Source organism: Chrysochloris asiatica, unplaced genomic scaffold, assembly GCF_000296735.1.
Source record: "Chrysochloris asiatica unplaced genomic scaffold, ChrAsi1.0 scaffold00172, whole genome shotgun sequence".
Lineage (NCBI taxonomy): Eukaryota > Metazoa > Chordata > Mammalia > Afrosoricida > Chrysochloridae > Chrysochloris > Chrysochloris asiatica.
In genome coordinates this window covers 4,334,505-4,352,705 of record NW_006408690.1, presented here as the reverse complement: position 1 = coordinate 4,352,705, position 18,201 = coordinate 4,334,505, and the positions used below count along the sequence as shown (strand labels likewise).

The following is an 18,201-nucleotide window of genomic DNA, read 5'->3' as shown; positions in this document are numbered from 1 at the left end:
AATGTGGCTCCTTTCTCTCTGTCTTGGTGTGTTGGGGTAACGTACTTTGGCAGAGATTACTATTAGAAAAATATCATCTTTGAAGATGATAAATTCTATTCAAGTTATCTAGTCATCTGAACTGAAGGGCTTTGTCCGGAGTTAAAATATTTTGTCCTTACATAATGTTCCTCATAGTACATCTCTGAATAATTTCTGGTGATTGCATTCAACCCCATGTTTTAAATGTAAAAAAAGGAAAAAAAGAAATTAGAGGAGGTTATTTTTTTTCCTATTTAACTGACACAACATTTGGAGTCTCAGAGTAGTACAGTTAACGTTCTCTGCTGCTAACCAGAAGGTGGAAGGTCCCACCCAGAAGCACCTTGGAAGAAAGTCTTAGCAATCTCCTCTCAAAACAGCCATTGAAAACGCTGTGGACCACAGTTCTCCTCTGACACGCACAGGACGGTCGTGAGTTGGAGTCAACTCAACAGCAATTGGTCTTATTTAGTATGAGGGAGCTTCAAAAGATGCATGGGGGGAAAAAAATGGAATTCTTCCATGAACTTCTTGAAGCCCCCTCGTATTTGGTATATGTGCTCAAGCTGTCTTTTAAGTGTTTTGCAATACTACTCCTTTTCATCCTCAAAACGACTCTTCAAGTTTGGTACTATTTTCCCATTTCATAGATGAGAGAGTTGAAGCACAAGGAAGCAAAGCAGCTGGCGTAGTAGTCCCCCAGAGAAGTGGTAGAGCAGGAGTCCAGCTCATGCATTCCGGCTCCAGAGTCCAGGCTTCTAACCCCTGCCTCTATGCCTCACACCAGACCACCCTCATAGTTACTAACAATGAGCTAAGAATAGACATGAAAATATTTCACATTTCCAGACCCCCATTCTGGTCACTCACCAACAACTTCCTCCCCACAGACCACATTCTAATCTTCAAAGTAAAATCTCAGGACTGAAAGCTTTTGACTTTGGGAAGATGGAGCTTTTTCTGATCACAGAGTAGCTCGTTGGGTAGATGGGCCTCTGCAGAATAGTTTAGCATCAAGAGTAAAATATGTAGTATGGTTTTTTCTGAAAGACTGAACATGAAGTTGAAATAGTATACAGTAATTGGGTGATAGTCTGTTTGTTCTGAAAAGTTACTTTTAAGTTGCACAGCCCACTTCCCGCACCTTTAGTCCACCGGCCCAGACCGATGAGGTCAGAATAACTATGCAGTCAACCAGAACCAAGACACAACTGGGAATTAATAAAGAGCCACCCAGCCTCCAGCCCTTATGCATAATAAGGAAAAGCCATCAAGACTAGCTCCCTAATATATCTTTATCAAGCACCACTTTTACAGGTCTACCCATGACTTGGGTCCATGACTTGGGTAGTCAGGGTAGCGTAGTGGTTACAAGTCGGGCTGCTAACCTCAAAGTCAACAGTCTGAAACTACCAGCTATTCTGCAAGAGAAAGATGAGGCTTTCTGCTCCCATAAAGATTTACAGCCTCGGAAACCTTATACAGGGTCACTATGCATTGGAACTGACTCCACGGCACACAAACACCACCACCCACTACTTGGAACAGTATAGTTTTATTACTGATGTTATCGTTAATAAAAACCTTGGGAGAAAGATGAGGATTTTTTGCTCCCGTAAAGATTTACAGCCTCAGAAACGCATACAGGGTTGCTTTGAGTTGGATCCGACTCCACAGCACATCACTACCACCTTTAGTTGTCAGTATACCTCCCTATCCTGACTCTTCACTATTGGTATAGAGTAAAGGGGTGGGATTTCTAGTTCTTAAATTTTGGTAGGAGATAAAAAGGCAGCAAAGCCTCAGGCCATCTGGCCATCGTTAGCAATAGTGAGAAGCCAGCCCACATAAGTGGTGGTTGTTGTTAAGTGTTGTCAAGTTGATTCCGACCCATATCGACCCTATATAGGGTTTCCAAAGAGCAGCTGGTGAGCTTGAACTACTGACCTCATTCAAACGGCTTTCCAGTCTGACACATTAGCTCACAGCACCATACCAGGACTCCACATGAGTGGTAGCAGGAAGGAAAAGAATCCTTAGCCAGAAGGTGCAAGTCATGGTGGGAGGAAACACTGGCTTAATTTTTGGAAAAGATTTTTCTTCAAACTCTTAAATGATTTTGGAAGCCACTCAAGGGCCCTGGGTAAATAATTTAGCTAGTATATTGCAAAAGAAAAAGAAATATTATAGCCATCGGTGAAAGAAATGAGGTAGGTTTTACTTAATAATTCTTGCATTCAGAAAGCCATACAACACCCGTATGCCTAATAACCCGTCTGCAATCAAATCTTCATGGCAACTCTTTGGCCCATACTGAAAAGTTTCAAAGTAACTCACAATTAGTGGGACTAGAAGAAAATAGTTTGGTTACTAACAGATAAACATGACAGGTTGTATTTACCCTTTTCTTTCTTTACTTTTTTTTTTGTATGTATCACTTAAAATTGTGTATCCTGAACTATAAGGTTGGTGGCTCAAGCTTACCAGTCGCTCCTCAGAAACCCTTTACAGGGTCGCTGTGAATCAGAATGATTCGTCAGCACTTAACAACAGTTCATTCAAAAGCTCTACCCCAAAGACAGGATTACCACAACAATGTCCTCTAACAGGGAGGCAGCACCAGCTGTCCAGGAGTTATTTACAGTAATTCACTCCGGGATGCAGAACACTGATTAAAGGACTATCACACTTATTAGAATATAGGAATTTATCACACTTATTAGACTATTGCTCTAAAGTGTCAGGAAATGTTCAAGAGAGCTTATTTAGGTTCTCTAAAGGTGCTTCAGAAGAAATGCCTAGCAGTCTACTTCCAAAGAAATCAGCCACCAAAAGCCCTGTGGAGCACAGTTCAATTCTGACACACACGTGTGCTCACAGGAGTTCAAACTGACGCAACAGCAACTGTTAATTTAGCATTTGGACAGATTCCTGGATATTGCAGATTTAATCATAATGAGGGAAGGAGGAGTGTTTTTGTGTCTCTGTGATCTAAAATGCTAGGAAAGTTCAGGAATAGATTTTTAACAAGTTTTCATTCCATAGGCTTTTTATGTAGACAGCACATTAAGCCCTGGTACGATCTTTACCACTAGCTTAATTGGTAGAAGACACCCAGGTAGAGCTTGGCTGCGGCGGTTCAAAGCCAGCAGCTGCTCCTTAGGGGGGAAAATGTGGCCCTTGTAAAGCCTTGGAAACCTTATGGGGCCATTATATTCTGTCTTATAGGGTCCCCCTGAGCCAGAATCAACTTGATGGCAACGAGTTTGGTTTGCTTTTTATCAATAGAGGTATTTGAATAAGATGATGTAATAATAGTGTAGTGGTTACAAGTTGGGCTGCTAACCTCAAGGTCAGCAATTCAAAACTACCAGCCATTCCGCAGGAAAAAGATGAAGCTTCCTATTCCCATAAAGATTTACAGCCTCAGAAACTTGATACAGGGTCACTATGAGTTGGAACCAACTCCATGGTACATAACCACCACCACCAAAGGTTAACAATATGAACTCCAGAGTCAGTTAATCTGGACCTGAGTCTCCTAACCCTATTTCCTAGCTAAGCAAATAATCCGAGACACTGGCTTCTATGAAGAAAAACATGGCATCAGGATTGGATATGATCATTGCAATATGCATTTGATACAACCTTGCTTGCTGAAAATGAAGAGGACTTAAAACATTTACTGATGAAGATCAAAGAGCACAGCCTTCAGTATGGATTACATCTCAATGTCAAGCAAACAAAAATCCTCACCACTGGACCAATAAACGTTCTTATCAATGGAGAAAAGATTGAAGTTGTCAAGGACTTCATTCTTCTTGGATCAACTATCAACACTCACGGAAGCATCAGTCAAGAGATAAAACGACGTATTGCTATTAAGCCAATCTGCTGCACAAGACCTTTTGAAAGTGTTGAAGAGCAAAGATGTCAGGTACACTAAGGTGTACCTGACCCAAGTGATGGTGTTTTCAATAACCTCATATGCATGTGAAAGCTGGACAGTGAATAAGGAAAACCATACAAGAATTGATGCCTTTGAGTTATGGTGTTGGAGGAGAACATTAAAAGTGCCATGGGCTGCCAAAAGAATCAATAGATCCATTTTGGAAGAAGTGAAGCCAGAGTGCCCCTTGGAGGCCAAGATGGCCAAACTTCATCTCTCATACTTTGGACATGTTGTCAGGAGGGACCAGTCACTGAAGAAGGATATCATGTTTGGTAAGGTGGAGGGTCAGAGGAAAAGAGGAAGACCCCCAGCGAGATGGATTGGACAAGTGGCAGCATCGATGGACTCAAGCGTGGCAACAATGGTGAAGTTGGCCCAGGGTCGGGTAGTGTTTCATTCTGCTGTGCATAAGGTCGCTATGGGTCGGTACTGACTCGATGGCACCTGACAACAACAAATTTACATTATTGTTGTTTGTCATCAAGTCGGTTCTGACTCATAGTGAGCCTGTAAGGGTTTCCAAGGAGTGGCTGGTAGAGTTGAATCACCGACCTTGTGGTTAGCACTCCAGTGCTGATCCTACAGTGAGTGCCTCACCAGGACTCTTAGTTTACAATGTTGTTAAGTGCCGTTGAGTCAGTGCCCACTCACAGCAACCTTTTATAAGGTTTCTGAGGAGTGACTGGTGAACTTGAACTGCTGACCTTTTGGTTCAAAGCACCCTTACAGTCCAGCGCATTAACGTACAGCGCTACACCAGGACTCCTAGTTTATATTGTTGTTGCTGTTGTTAAGTGCCTTCGAGTCGGTTCCGACCCATAGTTTATATTAATGGTGGTGAAATCTTTTGGAAAAGAATAGGAAGAATAACTTCACAGCTTAAAGGACACAATATCACTGAATTGTACAGGTAGAAAAAGATAAAATGGTATATCTTTCCATATGTATACTTTCACACATGCTTGCATACAAAAAGATAACCTCTTTCTTGTAATATTTTGGGGCTCTCAATATTCAAGTTCAAACTGGATGTAGCTGGATTTTTAATTCTTTCAAACTGTTTCTCTCTTATGGGCAAAATCTACTTCCATGTCAGGGGTAGTCAAATGGTAGATTACCATATTATTTTTAACAAAAATAATAAAAGTTTACTACTTATTTTATAACATTTTTAGCATATTATTTGCAACAAAGTACTAAAACATATACAGAATGATCCCACTTTTTTAGATGTATTTATACTCTTTTGTAGGTGGTGGTGGTAATTGCCATCAAGTCAATTCCGACCCATAACGCCCCTGTATAAGGTTTCCAAGGAGCAGCTGGTGAACTTGAACCACTGACCTTGCAGTTCAGATGACTTTGCAGTCTGGCACATTAGCCCACATCACCACACCAGGACTCCTTATACTTCCTTAGAAGACCCATATTTCTAAATATTAGTGCTTGTTATCCATAAACACCCTTTATTTTATTTTTTTTACACTTTTCTCCAGATTTTCTGTGGTGAACCTGTGTTACTTTTTTATTAGAGAAAAACAAGAGCTGTTTTTCAAAGGAAAGAAACCTACAGTCAAAATGGAACCTATCTCTATGTGTGGGTGTAAGCCCAGTCAGGAAGTACAGGTGTGGGCAAGTGAAGACCACAGCTGTGGCATCAGGGAGCCTTGGGAGAGGCTTAGGGTATCTGGCAAACCCATTGCTGTCAATTCCAACCCATGGTGACTCAATGTCTTATGTAGTACAAGTGAGCTTCTTAAGATTTTCTTGGCACTCAGCTCCTAACCAAAAAGTTGCCGGTTCAAACCCACCCAAAGGCTCCACGAGAAAAAAACCTGGTGATCTGCTCCTTTGTTCTACTTTGTCACACAGGATTGCTGTGAGTTAAAATCTACTGAATGGCACCTGACAACAGTAATCTTTACAAAAGCCAATTGCCAGACTTTTCTTCTTTGGTAACATTGAATGGATTTACAACGCCAACCTTTTGGGACCCTGATCTATCTAGTAAGGTACTGCAAATGTGGAGCAATCCATATTTCAGAATGTGTCCTTAGATTTTATACCTATCCCAGTCAACAAAGTCTTGTTCTTTTCTTCAGTTGTTCCAATGCAGATAACTCCAGGAATGACTTTGTTGTGGTGGGAACTCTCTGGACTTCAGAGATGAGACACACAAAGCCCTGTCTGTCCCCAACCCATTATCGCCAATGATAGCCCAAAAACTGACTGTGAGTATGGAGCTCTGGCTTGCTTTGGATTGCTGTCACCACCAGAACAAATAATCCAGGTGCCATCTAATCAATTCTGACTCTTGGTGACTCCATATGCATCAGATTAGAACGAAGCTCCCTACCATTTCCAATGGCTGATCTTTCAGAATTAGATTGGCAGGGCTTTCCTCCAGTGGTCCGCAGGTGGATTCAAACCTCCAACCCTTTGGTGAATAGCTGAGTGCTTGAGCATGTGTGCCACCAGGGGCTCCACATCTCTGTCACAGGACCCTGGATCTTAGGAGTGTCAGGCAGGTCCTAATGCTAAGTGATGGTGTGGTGGCCTCCTCTGGTGAGCCCTAGGAGGGACCCACTGCCTTTTGTCACCTTTCTTGGCAAAGTTGTTTCAGTGATGATTTTTTATTTATTTGTCTTCCCTTCCAGGATCCTAAGAGTTTCTCTTTCACTCTTTATTTTGATTTTAGGAAACAATTCTGATTTTTTATTATTTAATTAGAAAATCATTATGTTCTTCAGGAGAACAGCACAGAACAGAACTTTTCATTCTTAAAAAAAAAAAGTCCAGATTTACCTGACCAGTTGAGACTAGAGGACTCCTGAGTCTATCTCCTTGTTATATTCTTTACACCTTAAACCAAAACTATCCCCTGAGGTCACCTTTCAGCAAAATAACAGATTGGCACACAAAAGAAAAGAATTTACTCATGAACATTGTGCTGTATTAGAAAATCATCTGTCTTAGTTATCTATTGCTGCTTTATTTATAACATAAATACCACAGTAGATGGCTTTTTAGCAAACAGAATTTTATTCACTCACAGTTTAGAAGGCTAGATAAGCATAAATTCAGAGCACCTGCTCTGGAACCGGGTCCGTGTCTCCTTCAGCTTCTGTAGGCCCAGCCTTCCTTGGACATAGCCATGTGTCTTGACATCGATCTTCCTTTGGATCTAGGAGATTCACAGTGCAAGAACCCCAAAGGACACACTCCACTGCCAGCTCTTCTTCTTGGTGGTCTAGGTTCTGCTCCTGGCTCCTTCCTTTTATCTCTTATAAGATAAAAGGTGTTGCAGGCACAGCCCTGAGAAAACTTCCTTTCAATTGATTGGCTGCTCAGAGCAGATCTGTTCATTGTTGTTGTTGTTAAGTGCATTGAGTTGGTTCTGAGTCTTAGTAACCCTGTATAGAGTTTTCGAGGAATAGCTGATGGGTTGAACCTCCAACCTTGTGGTTAATAGTCCAGTGAGTATCTGACTGCATCATACCAGACTCCAGATATATTCATAGAAGTGGAATATATTAGGTATCATCAAAGGGAATTACTTTATCTTAACTGGAGTCCTGGTGTAGCGCTGTCAGATAAGCACTGGACTGCTTAACTGCAAAGTCGGTAGTTCAGACCCACCAGCTGCTCCTTGGAAACCCTATACAATGACTCAATGACACAACAACTGCTAAACCACTGAGAATCCTGGGCCAGCCAAGTTGACTATCACACCTAACCTTAACTATCGTATCATCTGTCTGAAACCAAAAAGTCACAATTAACTCTAAAGCAAAGATGAGAAGATAGAGGGGAAAGGAAAATAAAGTACTGGAAATGGAACACATTGTGGAAAATGTAACGAAAGTCACTGAACAATTTGTTTAGACACACTGTCAAGTGGGAACCAAATTTGCTGTACAAACAGTCATAAAACCACAATAAAATATTATTTTAAAATAAAAGACAATACTCATATTCTTAATCTTACATATTTTGATTTTCATTTCTGTAGTGTGACTAATATTTTGTGGAACATTTTTAAACAGTAACTTTAGGACTTAGTGATTAAATTTGGGGGGGAAATCTAAAAATTATTTGGCCACATTTTTGTCTCTTGTGATGAAAAATGTACTTTCAGGAATATTTGTCAGAATAAATGTGTTATAAATTGCTTTTATCCCAGCTGAAAAAAAAGATACTTTGTCCTTAGAACTTTTTTCATATACTTGTATATCTCAAGTCACAGTAGAATTAAATATTCTGTGTAATTGTTTCTCTATTTAACTTTATAAGAAACAGACATCCAAACCTCAGATAACCAAAAAGACATTCCCTTAGAGTAAATCTTGACTCATAGCGACCTCAGAGGACAAAGTAGAACTGCCCCGTAGGATATCCTAGACTGAAATCTTTGAAGAAGCAGGTTGCTACATCTGTCTTCTGCGGAGTAGCTGGTGGGTTTGAACCTCCAACCTTTTGGTTAACAACCTATTGTTTTAAGCACTGTGCCTCCAGGGCCCCTAAAGCTAGGATAGCCCTACTTTAAGTTTCACCATGATTTGGGATTTACAGCATCCAAGATTTTCCTAACTACGCATATCTTTTTTCTCTCTCCCTCTTTCGTTTTCTTTTTTTTTGGTCTTAAAACACGCTCTTTTGGCTGATTTAATATGTTGTACTTGCCAACCAGTTGCTTTTATGGTAATTGACAGCATAGCTGATTTTTGGAACCTTTGAGTCTAAAACGGCATTTTAGCTCAGACGTTTGGCAAAGTTGAGCCAAGCTACTTGCAGAGTAAGATACAGCTGAGCCCAGTGCAGGGCAAGCAGGTCCGCTCTGTGCATGCTAATGGACTGCACTGACAGTCTGCAGCCGGGGACCTCTCTCCAGCTCCAGATTGCCACCTTTCCAGCAGGGCTCAGAATCCTTCCTTCTCCCTGTCAAATTGTTGCTTGAGCTACTGGGTACCATTGTGGGGCAGAAGTGACAGGAGCCTCCAAACAGATTCAGAAAAGCCAAAAAACCTGTTGCCATGAAGGCCATGTGTTAGAGAGTAGAACTGCGCTCCATAGAGTTTCCGATGACTGATGTTTTTGGAAGCACATCTCCAGGCTTTTCTCTGAGCCACCTCTGAGTAGATATATTCATATCTACCCAGTCCTGGTGTGGTGCTGTAGGTTAATGCACTGGACTGGAAAGTCGCTTTGAAGTGCAAGGTGGGTGGTTCAAGCTCACCAGCTGCTCCTCTATACAGGGTCACTGTGGGTCAGAACTGAATCGACAGGACTTAACAACAACAACAACCTTTCGGTTACTAACTAAACACTTAACCATATGTCCCGCCCACCTAGGGATTCCACCAACAGAGAGAGCTCCTACTCCTTAGATAATGCCAATTGGCTGAACGTATTTGAACCAGATAAAAATAGGCAAGTTTATACAGCAAAGGAAAACAACATAAGGGGGAAAAAAACAACAACTGTTACCCTTTAATAGAATGGATGTGTTGTAAATTTTCTGAGTTTCCCCTCAAATGATAACAATTCTCTGTAATAGCTAGGATGTTTCCCCAGACTTCATCTCAGAATAGCAAATAGAAAAATCTCCCTGAACTATACCAGACTGATTCAGTCCTTTGCTTTCCTACAAAAATACAAACGTTTCAGAGTAAATAGGGCCCCTGTTTGTTATCTGCCTTTTGCTAATCCTGTTGGGAGCGAGACTGCCCGACTCCGTAGAAGGTGGCTCTTGGATGTATAATACCCAGTGACACGGGCAGCCCACCAACAACAGCAATGGGGAAAGCACACCCTTTGAACACCAATTTAGTTTTTAAACCAAAACCACCCTTGACACAGACCCCTGAAAGTGGTGGTAGTCAGTTTTTTTTCTTGTTGGTTTGAAAGCTTTTAGATTGAGCTTTGTTGCATTCTGGTCATTTTTAGCATTAGCAACTGATCATGGGAATGGCGTTAAGACCAAACAGCATTTTGTTCTGTTGTACATGAGGTCACTGTGAGTTGGGGGCGGCTGACTCAATGGCAGCTGAAAACAACAAGAGAAGCAGGGTGTGTTTCTCTTATTCGTCCATGTTTCTCGAAGTTTGCTTTTCTGTTGCTTGAGAAGGAGCCTGCATCCGTATCGAATGGCATTTAGTGTGCCTGTCTGCCTTTTGAATCCTGCCTAGTACATCATTGAAATTCATGAAACTAATTAAAGAATACCCGGATGGGGACTGAAGAAAGTCTGTGTTTTTACACTTCAAAGATATTTTCATAGGCACCAATCTTTAAAACACATGCACTCAGAGTGAACAGAATTTTATAACTTCGCAGTTGGCTGTATTCAACTTGTTTCTCGGTGGAAGGAATTCAAGGAAGGAGCCATGGGGGAGAGCTAACAGCGTCCAGGCCCTCACAGTTTTAGTCTTCATCTGAATAGAAGCTCTCTGTGGGGCTGAAGAGGGATGTAAACGCATGCTCTCAACCACATGCAGGTGCCATTCATGGATGGCATCCCTAGGTTCTGTAATTGCGCACACACTTGATAGCCACAGGCTTCCTTTCTTGTTTGCCCCGTACAACTTTCAGGTTGGCCATTGAGGTCGGGGATCCGACTCTGAGACGGCTTTGCTGCTGAGCCAGAGCGTCAGTTACACGGTCTTTTCTAAATTATGTTTGTTATTTCCTTCATGTTATTTAAGTTTCATGGAACTTATTCTGCTTTTGCCAAGTCTTTCCATTGAATAAATATCTCCATAACCTATTGCTTCACTTTGGCAACAGAATTGTGGCAATTTGTGGGCAAAACTGAGTAAAGACCTAACTTGGTTTGTTGTTTTTTTCCCCCCTGCTCTGTAAGATGTCCAATGTGGCTGGCTTTCTTCCTCATAAGCAAAGGCTTTGACTTGTTCTCTGTACTGGTAGTGCTTTGTCCCTGTCATTACTGAGTAAAGATTCCAGATAGTAGTGCTAATAAGCAAGGAATGATTTCATATACATAACAGAGACATGTGATCCATATACAAAGGTTTTCCTTCCAAATAAGTTATGAGACATAAAGTGCTTAGAGTATTACCTGACAGTAGTAAATGATCTCAGCAGATTAGGACTAGCAGAGTTTTATACATGACAAATTCTCATTTTTTTCCTTCATTTGCATGAGTAATTTTATACAGAGAAACCTGAGAGAGCCAGAATTTGACAGGACTATTTTTTTCCAGGTCTCCCAAGTTTTCTGCCTTTGACAGGGTACAGTCTTACCACTTTACCATCATTTCAGTAGAAAATATTTGAGTTTCCCTTCTCTGACAGGTTTCTGCCTTAGACGGGTTATGGCTTTTACAGCTCTTATTGTAATAATACCAAAATTACCAAAAGCAATGTAGTCCCTGGTGGCGCAGAAGATTAAGTGATTGCCAACTAGTCGAAAGGTTCGCAGCTCAAACTCACCCAGAGTTGCCTCAGAAGACGAGTTCAATGATCTGCTTCCTGAAGGTCGTCACAGCTTTGAAAGTCCTATGGAGCAGTTCTGCTCTGCACACTTGGGGTCAAACTCAACTCAGCAACAACTAACTACCACAGATAATGGTCTTCTTTCTGGGCACTGAGTACACAAACAAATTTCATCCTTCCTTCCTCTGCCTTTCTTCCCTCCAGAGTTTCCTTCCTGCTGGTAAATGTCAATGTAATTTACCTCATAAATTTCCAAAAATTACCAAAAGCAGCAGAGGTATAGTTAACCATCCAAACCAACTTAGTAAGCACCAAGAAGACCTTGATAGGACTCTTGGGGTTCCAGAAGGATGACCATCCAACTGCTCAAAGATCTAGTTATTTTCCCAAATATAAAACAGTGCAACAAACATTTCTTGTTCCATTGTGGGCCAGACACACATTAGCTCATTTATTCTTCACAATAATATTTTCATTTACTCATTAGGTGTTTCTGTTTTGTTCATTTGCCTTTTTTCTTCCAGTTCCCTGGTAGAGCCCTAGGTGATAGCAGTACAAAGAGCTCTGATAACCAGAGCCAAGCCAGTTAGCAGCAAGTCATTACCAATTCATGTGACCTCATGCAGGTCACAGTATAGCTGTGCTCTGGAGGGTTTTCAGTGGCTATGAAGGAGCTCTGGTAGCGTAGTGGTTACGAAATGGGCTGCTAACCTCAGGATCAGCAGTTTGAAACTACCAGGTGTTCCATGGGAGAAAGATGAGGCTTTCTGCTCCCGTAAAGATTTACAGCCTCGGAAACCCTATGCAGGGTCGCTATAAGTCAGAACCGACTCCACGGCACATAACCACCACCATGACCTTTTGGAAGCAGATCACTAGGCTTTTCTTTCAAGGCAACTTTGGGTGGGTTCAAACTGCCAATCTTTTGGTTTGTAGCCAAGCACTTTACTGTCTGTGCCACCAGTACTCCTAGAGTACAATTAATGATCAGTTATTTGTGGTGCTGTGGGTTAATGCGCCAGATTGCAAAGCCATTTGAACTGCAAGGTCGGTGGTTCAAACTCACCAGCTGCTCCTCGGAAGTCCTATACAGGGTCGCTAGGGGTCAGAATCGACTCGACGGCACTTAACAACAACAACAATTTTCTATGAGGTCTCCTGGTATGGCACTGGACTTCAAACCACAAGGTCGGCAGTTCAAACCCATTGCTGCTTCTTGGAAACCCTATACAGGGTCACGATGAATCGGAACCAACTTGATAGTACTTAACAACAACAATGTTGTCTACCAGTCTACACTATTTAGAATCAGACATTCATATAGTCTCTGCTATGCTGGTAATGACAAACTGAAGAAAAATAGTGTCAAATTTATCATCAAAAAAGAACATTTCAAGATCTGTTCTGAAGCACAATGCAGTCAGTGATAGGAACATATTCATATGCCTACAAGGAAGACCAGTTAATAAGACTATTATTCAGATTTACAAACCAACCACTAATGTCAAAGATGAAAGCACACATTCATTTGTGCTTGGAAATTTGGAAAAGAGCTACCAGGATGGAAAAGATCATATATGTGCTCCTTCTAAAAAAGGGGGACCCAGCAGAATGTGGAAATTAATGAATAGTATCATTAATGTCACAGACAAGTGAAATTTTGCTGATGATAATTCAAAAGCGGTTGTAGTATTATACATCACCAGGTAACTGTGAGAAATTAGAAGACCTGGGATAAAGGGCATCATTGCTAATGTCAGATAGATCTTGGCTGAAAGCAAAAAATACCAGAAAAATGCTAACCTATGTTTTACTGACTGTGCAAAGGAATTAGAATGTGTGCATCATAATAAATTATAGATGCACTGTGAAGAATGAGCATTCCAGGACCTGTAATTAGACAAAGAGGCAGTCTTCTGAATAGAACAAGGGAATACTACGAGGTTTGAAATCAGTATTGAATCATTTCAGTATACTTACTCAATCTGTATGCTGAGAAAATATTCAATAGGCTGGACTATATGAAAAAGAATGTAGCATCAGGATTGGAGAAAAACTCATTAACATCCTGTGATAGGCAGATTTTACAACCTTTCTTGCTGAAAGCAAAGAGGACTTAAAGAAGTTACTGATGGAGATGGAGGCAGAGATGAGGACATGGAGAGAGAGAGCAGCTGAGGACTCAGATTCATAGGAAGAGAGGGATTGAAAGCTGGCAGCCAGGAGGCAGACTTGCAGAATGTGCCCTTTAGGGATGTAAATTATTATATATGCCTGAGAGTGTTGTTGTTGTTTTTTTTTAAAAAAAAAAAAAGCTAAAATGAATAGAGAGAAATACTGTTAAGTGATGGTACATGGTGGGAATTATCACCATTGTAATGAAACAAAGTATATGAATGTAAAACTGCAGATGTGCCCTGTAAATGGTCACTCAATTCACAATAAAAACTTACCAAAAAAAAAAAAAAAATTACTGATGGATATCAAAGACAGCCTTCAGTATGGCTTATATCTCAACATAAGGAAAACAAAGTCTTCGTCAGTGTACCCATAAGCAACCTCATGATAAATGCAGAACATATTGACATTGTCAAGGATTTAATTTTACTTGGGTCTACAATCAAAACCCATGGAAGCAGCAGTCAAGAAATCAAATGACATATTGCACTGGGCAAATCTGCTGTTAAAAAATTCCAGTGTTCAAGTGAGAACAAAGTTGCTACTTTGAGGACTGAGTGGGCCTGACCCAAGCACTCAAATGTATATGAAAGCTGAACCATGAATAAGGAAGACCAAAGAAGAATTGACGCCTTTAAATTAAATATACCATGGACTGTCAGAGGAACAAACAAATCTGTCTCAGAAGAGGTACAACCAAAATGCTCTTTAAAAAGTAAGAATGGTTAAAAAAAAAAAGTAAGAATGGTAATACTTCATCTCATGTACTTTGGACATATTAGGAGGAAGGACTAGTCCCTAGAGCAGGACATCACACTTGGTAAGCAATAAAGAGGAAGATCCCAGTGGTTACAAACAGTGGCTTCAAACATAGGAACAATAGCACAGGACGGGCAGTGTTTCATTGTGTTGTATGTAGGGTCACTATGAGAAGCTACTAGACGGCACCTCCACCTCCAGTCTACACTGCAGGGCACTGAGGGAGGATGTCTTCTTAGATTTTCCCATTTCTTTTCCTTCATAGAGGGCACTGATTTAATTGTTTTCTCTTGACCATCCCGTCCCTGGGAAGCTTCACCCTAGCTTAACTGCATTATCATCATATTGATGTTTCTCTTGCCCAGGCCTCTTCTACTTCTATGATTCCCTGGAGCCCAGACTTGGAAACTATGCTGCATTATCTAATTCACCTTGAGCTTCATAGAGGGTGGGCATTGGGGGTAAAGGGGTGGGAATTGCTTTGAGAAATATTAGGTTGTGGAAGGTAAGAGAAAGGGAGAAAGCTGAGGGCAAGCGAAGATACTTTCCAAAGGCTATAGAGCTCTGAGGTGGTCTTGAGCAGTCGTGGTATTGTTCAAAACACTGCCTCTTGGGCGGCTGCTCAGTGCTTATTGATGGTGATGGGGACCTAACCACTCTCCAGCTTTAGCATTTCATAGGCTGATGGAAGTCCTAAGCACCTGTTTGCTTCCCATACCATGCTGGTGACCTCTCTTTACCCACCATACAAGTTTTCCTCTTGTATGTTGGTCCTTGCGTGCCCGGTACCTTTATTCTTTCAGCCAAAGAAATGAAAGGTGAGAGAGTTCATCAAGATCAAGAACCACTTTCATTTTTCTTTACAGATGAGTAGTGTTGGAAGAAATCAGTGTTTTTAAGTAAGGAAGCAAATACAAACCAAAAGTGCAAAGGGCATACACAAAAGCTAGCATCTCAATTGGTTGCCTGGTTAAGAAGGACATTGTGGAGCTTGCTGGAAGGGTTAGGAGTGATGCCTGTTTATTCTAATGTGCCAGGAGCTCCTGGGATATCAGCATTGGTTCTATTACTCATTTGCTAACTAGCCAAAGGAAACTGTATGCCAATCATTTTCTGTGTGTATATAATGAAGATTTGATTCCCATGGAATTGTAGAATCTAGAGCCAGAGGCACACGCAGATCATCCAGGAATCCTATTATTTTACATTTGGCCAGACCATATGGAACGTTAATGATCTGCCCAGAGTTACACCGTAGGTGAGGGGGCTTGGCCATACCTGTTCCAGGTCCAGTCAGTACTCTCTTCCCTAGACCATTTTGTTTTCTGTTGAAAATGCTCGATTTCTCAGCGTGAACCCACCTTTCACTTTTGTATCTCTGTGAAAACAAAAACAGATGTCATCAAGTGAACTGACTCATGGTGACTTTGTGGGTGTTTTTGGTGGCTGATTTTCACAAGTACATCACCAGACCTTTCTTCTGAGATACCTCTGGGTGAAATTGAACCCCCAACCTTTTGTTTAACAGTGAGTTCATTAATGGTTGGCATCCTCCATCAGGTATACCTTTGAAAGTTCCTTTTGAATTTTTTGTTACCTGCTCTTATGAGACATCTTATTCCCTACTCCTTTGCAGGTTTTGTTTTTTTTTGCATATTAATTTCAACTACTTTATTTTGGTTAAAAAAATAAGCCTTCATTTTTAACTGTATTTTCTGTTGAGTTTTATTCCTGATAATGGTGATTCTTTTTTTTTTTTTTTTAAGAAGAAAAGTAATTGAATTTTCACTTTTTTATTTTTACAGACACTCTGGAAAACGGATCCAGTAAGGGTGACAGGTGAGCAGTGTATATTCTTATGCATGCTTCTGAGAGGCAGCGTTTTCAACTTAACCCCACAGTGAATCTGATCCTTCTCTTTCCATTGTGCCTAAATCCAGTGCAGCTCAGAGAAAAGGACCGAGCAAGGACGACACGTACTGGAAGGAGATTAACGCAGCCATGGCCTTGACGAATCTAGCACAGGGAAAAGACAAGCTACAGGCCACGGCCAGCTGCATCATCCAGAAGTCATCCCATATAGCAGAAGTCAAGACGGTCAAAGTGCCGCTCGTGCAGCCCTTCTAGAATCTTGTGACGTTTCAGATCCGTTGGACGTTCGTCCCATCTGCATTTCTCCTCGTGCGTCTTCATCCTGAGCATTGCACGCAGCAAGAACAGAAATGCCTCCTTTCCCAACAGGGTCAGAAAAGCAATTACTTTTTTTCCACCTCGTCTGTATTTTTAACTATCCTAAAAAATAACGTTTAGTTGCTTCTATAAAAGACATGTAACTTATATATATATATATAAAAAAGCAACTCATTTTAATCAAAAATATTAACTTATTTTATGTTACTCAAACTATGCATCAAGAGTCTGCATTGCCATTACAGTAAGTGCCTTGCTTCCCAAAAATAAGCTACAACGTGGGCATAGGGGAACAGCTATGCCTCAAAATGACACCACCATTATGCTTGTTAGTCTTTGTGTATCATTCCAGACGGACCTGAGTGTCCCAGGACTGGAACCATAATTTCTGAAAGGCCTTGCAGTGTATTCAGTAGTTAATATGTTCAAACCTGGAAATCTGTTCGTCCCAAATTCCTTTGACAAAACTCTACAGTATTTTGAATTGTTCAGTGTGCTTTGCGGAGTGGCAGTGAATTCCTATGCATGATTCTTGCCTGCATATCTGATATGTTACAAACTTCCTAAATGAAAGATACCCTGATTCACATACTATTACTTTTAAGAGGTGATTCCTTCAAACTGATTTGCAAATAACAATGAGCCTTGTGATTTGAAACACGTTTTTTTTTTTTTCTTTTTTTCTAAGCATTGCTGGAAAACATCACAATGCCCTTTAGAATTAATTTGGAGTTTATTTTATTTGAGTTCGGCCAAAGTTTTTTTGAAAAAAAACAACACTGTTACATGAAATAATTTCAAATTTTTCATATATCTCATTGAACCAATAGTTGAGTTTTAAACAGTACCATTTGCGGGTAAGTTCACTGCTTTTTTGTATGTGATAGAAACTTTTTTTTAAATATAGGGAATAACTAAAAACATTTTATTTTTGTTGATTTCAAATTACAATTCCTTATGGACAATTGGTGTTGCAATGAGAACAAGACAGTGAGAGAAATGGTATCTTTATGTGAATATACACATAAAGTTGATTTTTAAATTTAAAACACATGGAAAGCAAACACTAAACAAAATCTCTGGGTTTTGCCAAGAAGGACATTAAAGTAAAAATTAGGTGAAATCATGCATTAAAAGAAAGAACATTTTGTTTCTAAATGAGACAATCATTGGTGAAAATAATCAATATCAAGAAAGAAGACTTTTCAATCAGACAATAACATTCTAATCAGCTTGGGAAGACTTGAAACTTGAATAAACAATGGATATGCCAAATATAACAGTGTATGTGCTACAGAAAACTTAAAAGAATTTGATTCTTTTATGGTGGGATTTTTTTTTTTTTCCAGGATATATAATCTTATTTTGTAATTTTTTTTTTAAACTGGAAAGCATTTTTTGTGTGTCTGTATGAAAGCCAGTAGGGCATGTGGTAACATTTTTCCTTATTTTGCAAAATGCTTTTAAAAAAAAAAAGGGTGCTCCAGTGATAGAAGGACAATATCAGTCTTGATATATAAATTGTGGAACACTTTTTCATGTAACATAGCATTTGGGGACTGGGTTTATTTAGTGTAACGAAGATAATTTGATATAAAAATATTTGTGTGTGTGTGTGTGTATATATATATATGTATATATATATT

The 18,201-nt window shown here is 40.3% G+C and overlaps 1 protein-coding gene across 1 annotated transcript in view; it reads left to right on the top strand.

The window, feature by feature from the left end:
- Positions 1-16,492, top strand: part of MKX (mohawk homeobox) — a 103,097-nt gene extending 86,605 nt beyond the window's left edge. The window contains exons 5-6 of the mRNA XM_006871688.1: positions 16,171-16,204; positions 16,306-16,492. Coding sequence (XP_006871750.1) covers positions 16,171-16,204; positions 16,306-16,492 — 221 coding nt within the window. The remainder of the gene's footprint in view (positions 1-16,170; positions 16,205-16,305) is intronic.
- Positions 16,493-18,201: the final 1,709 nt, after the last annotated feature.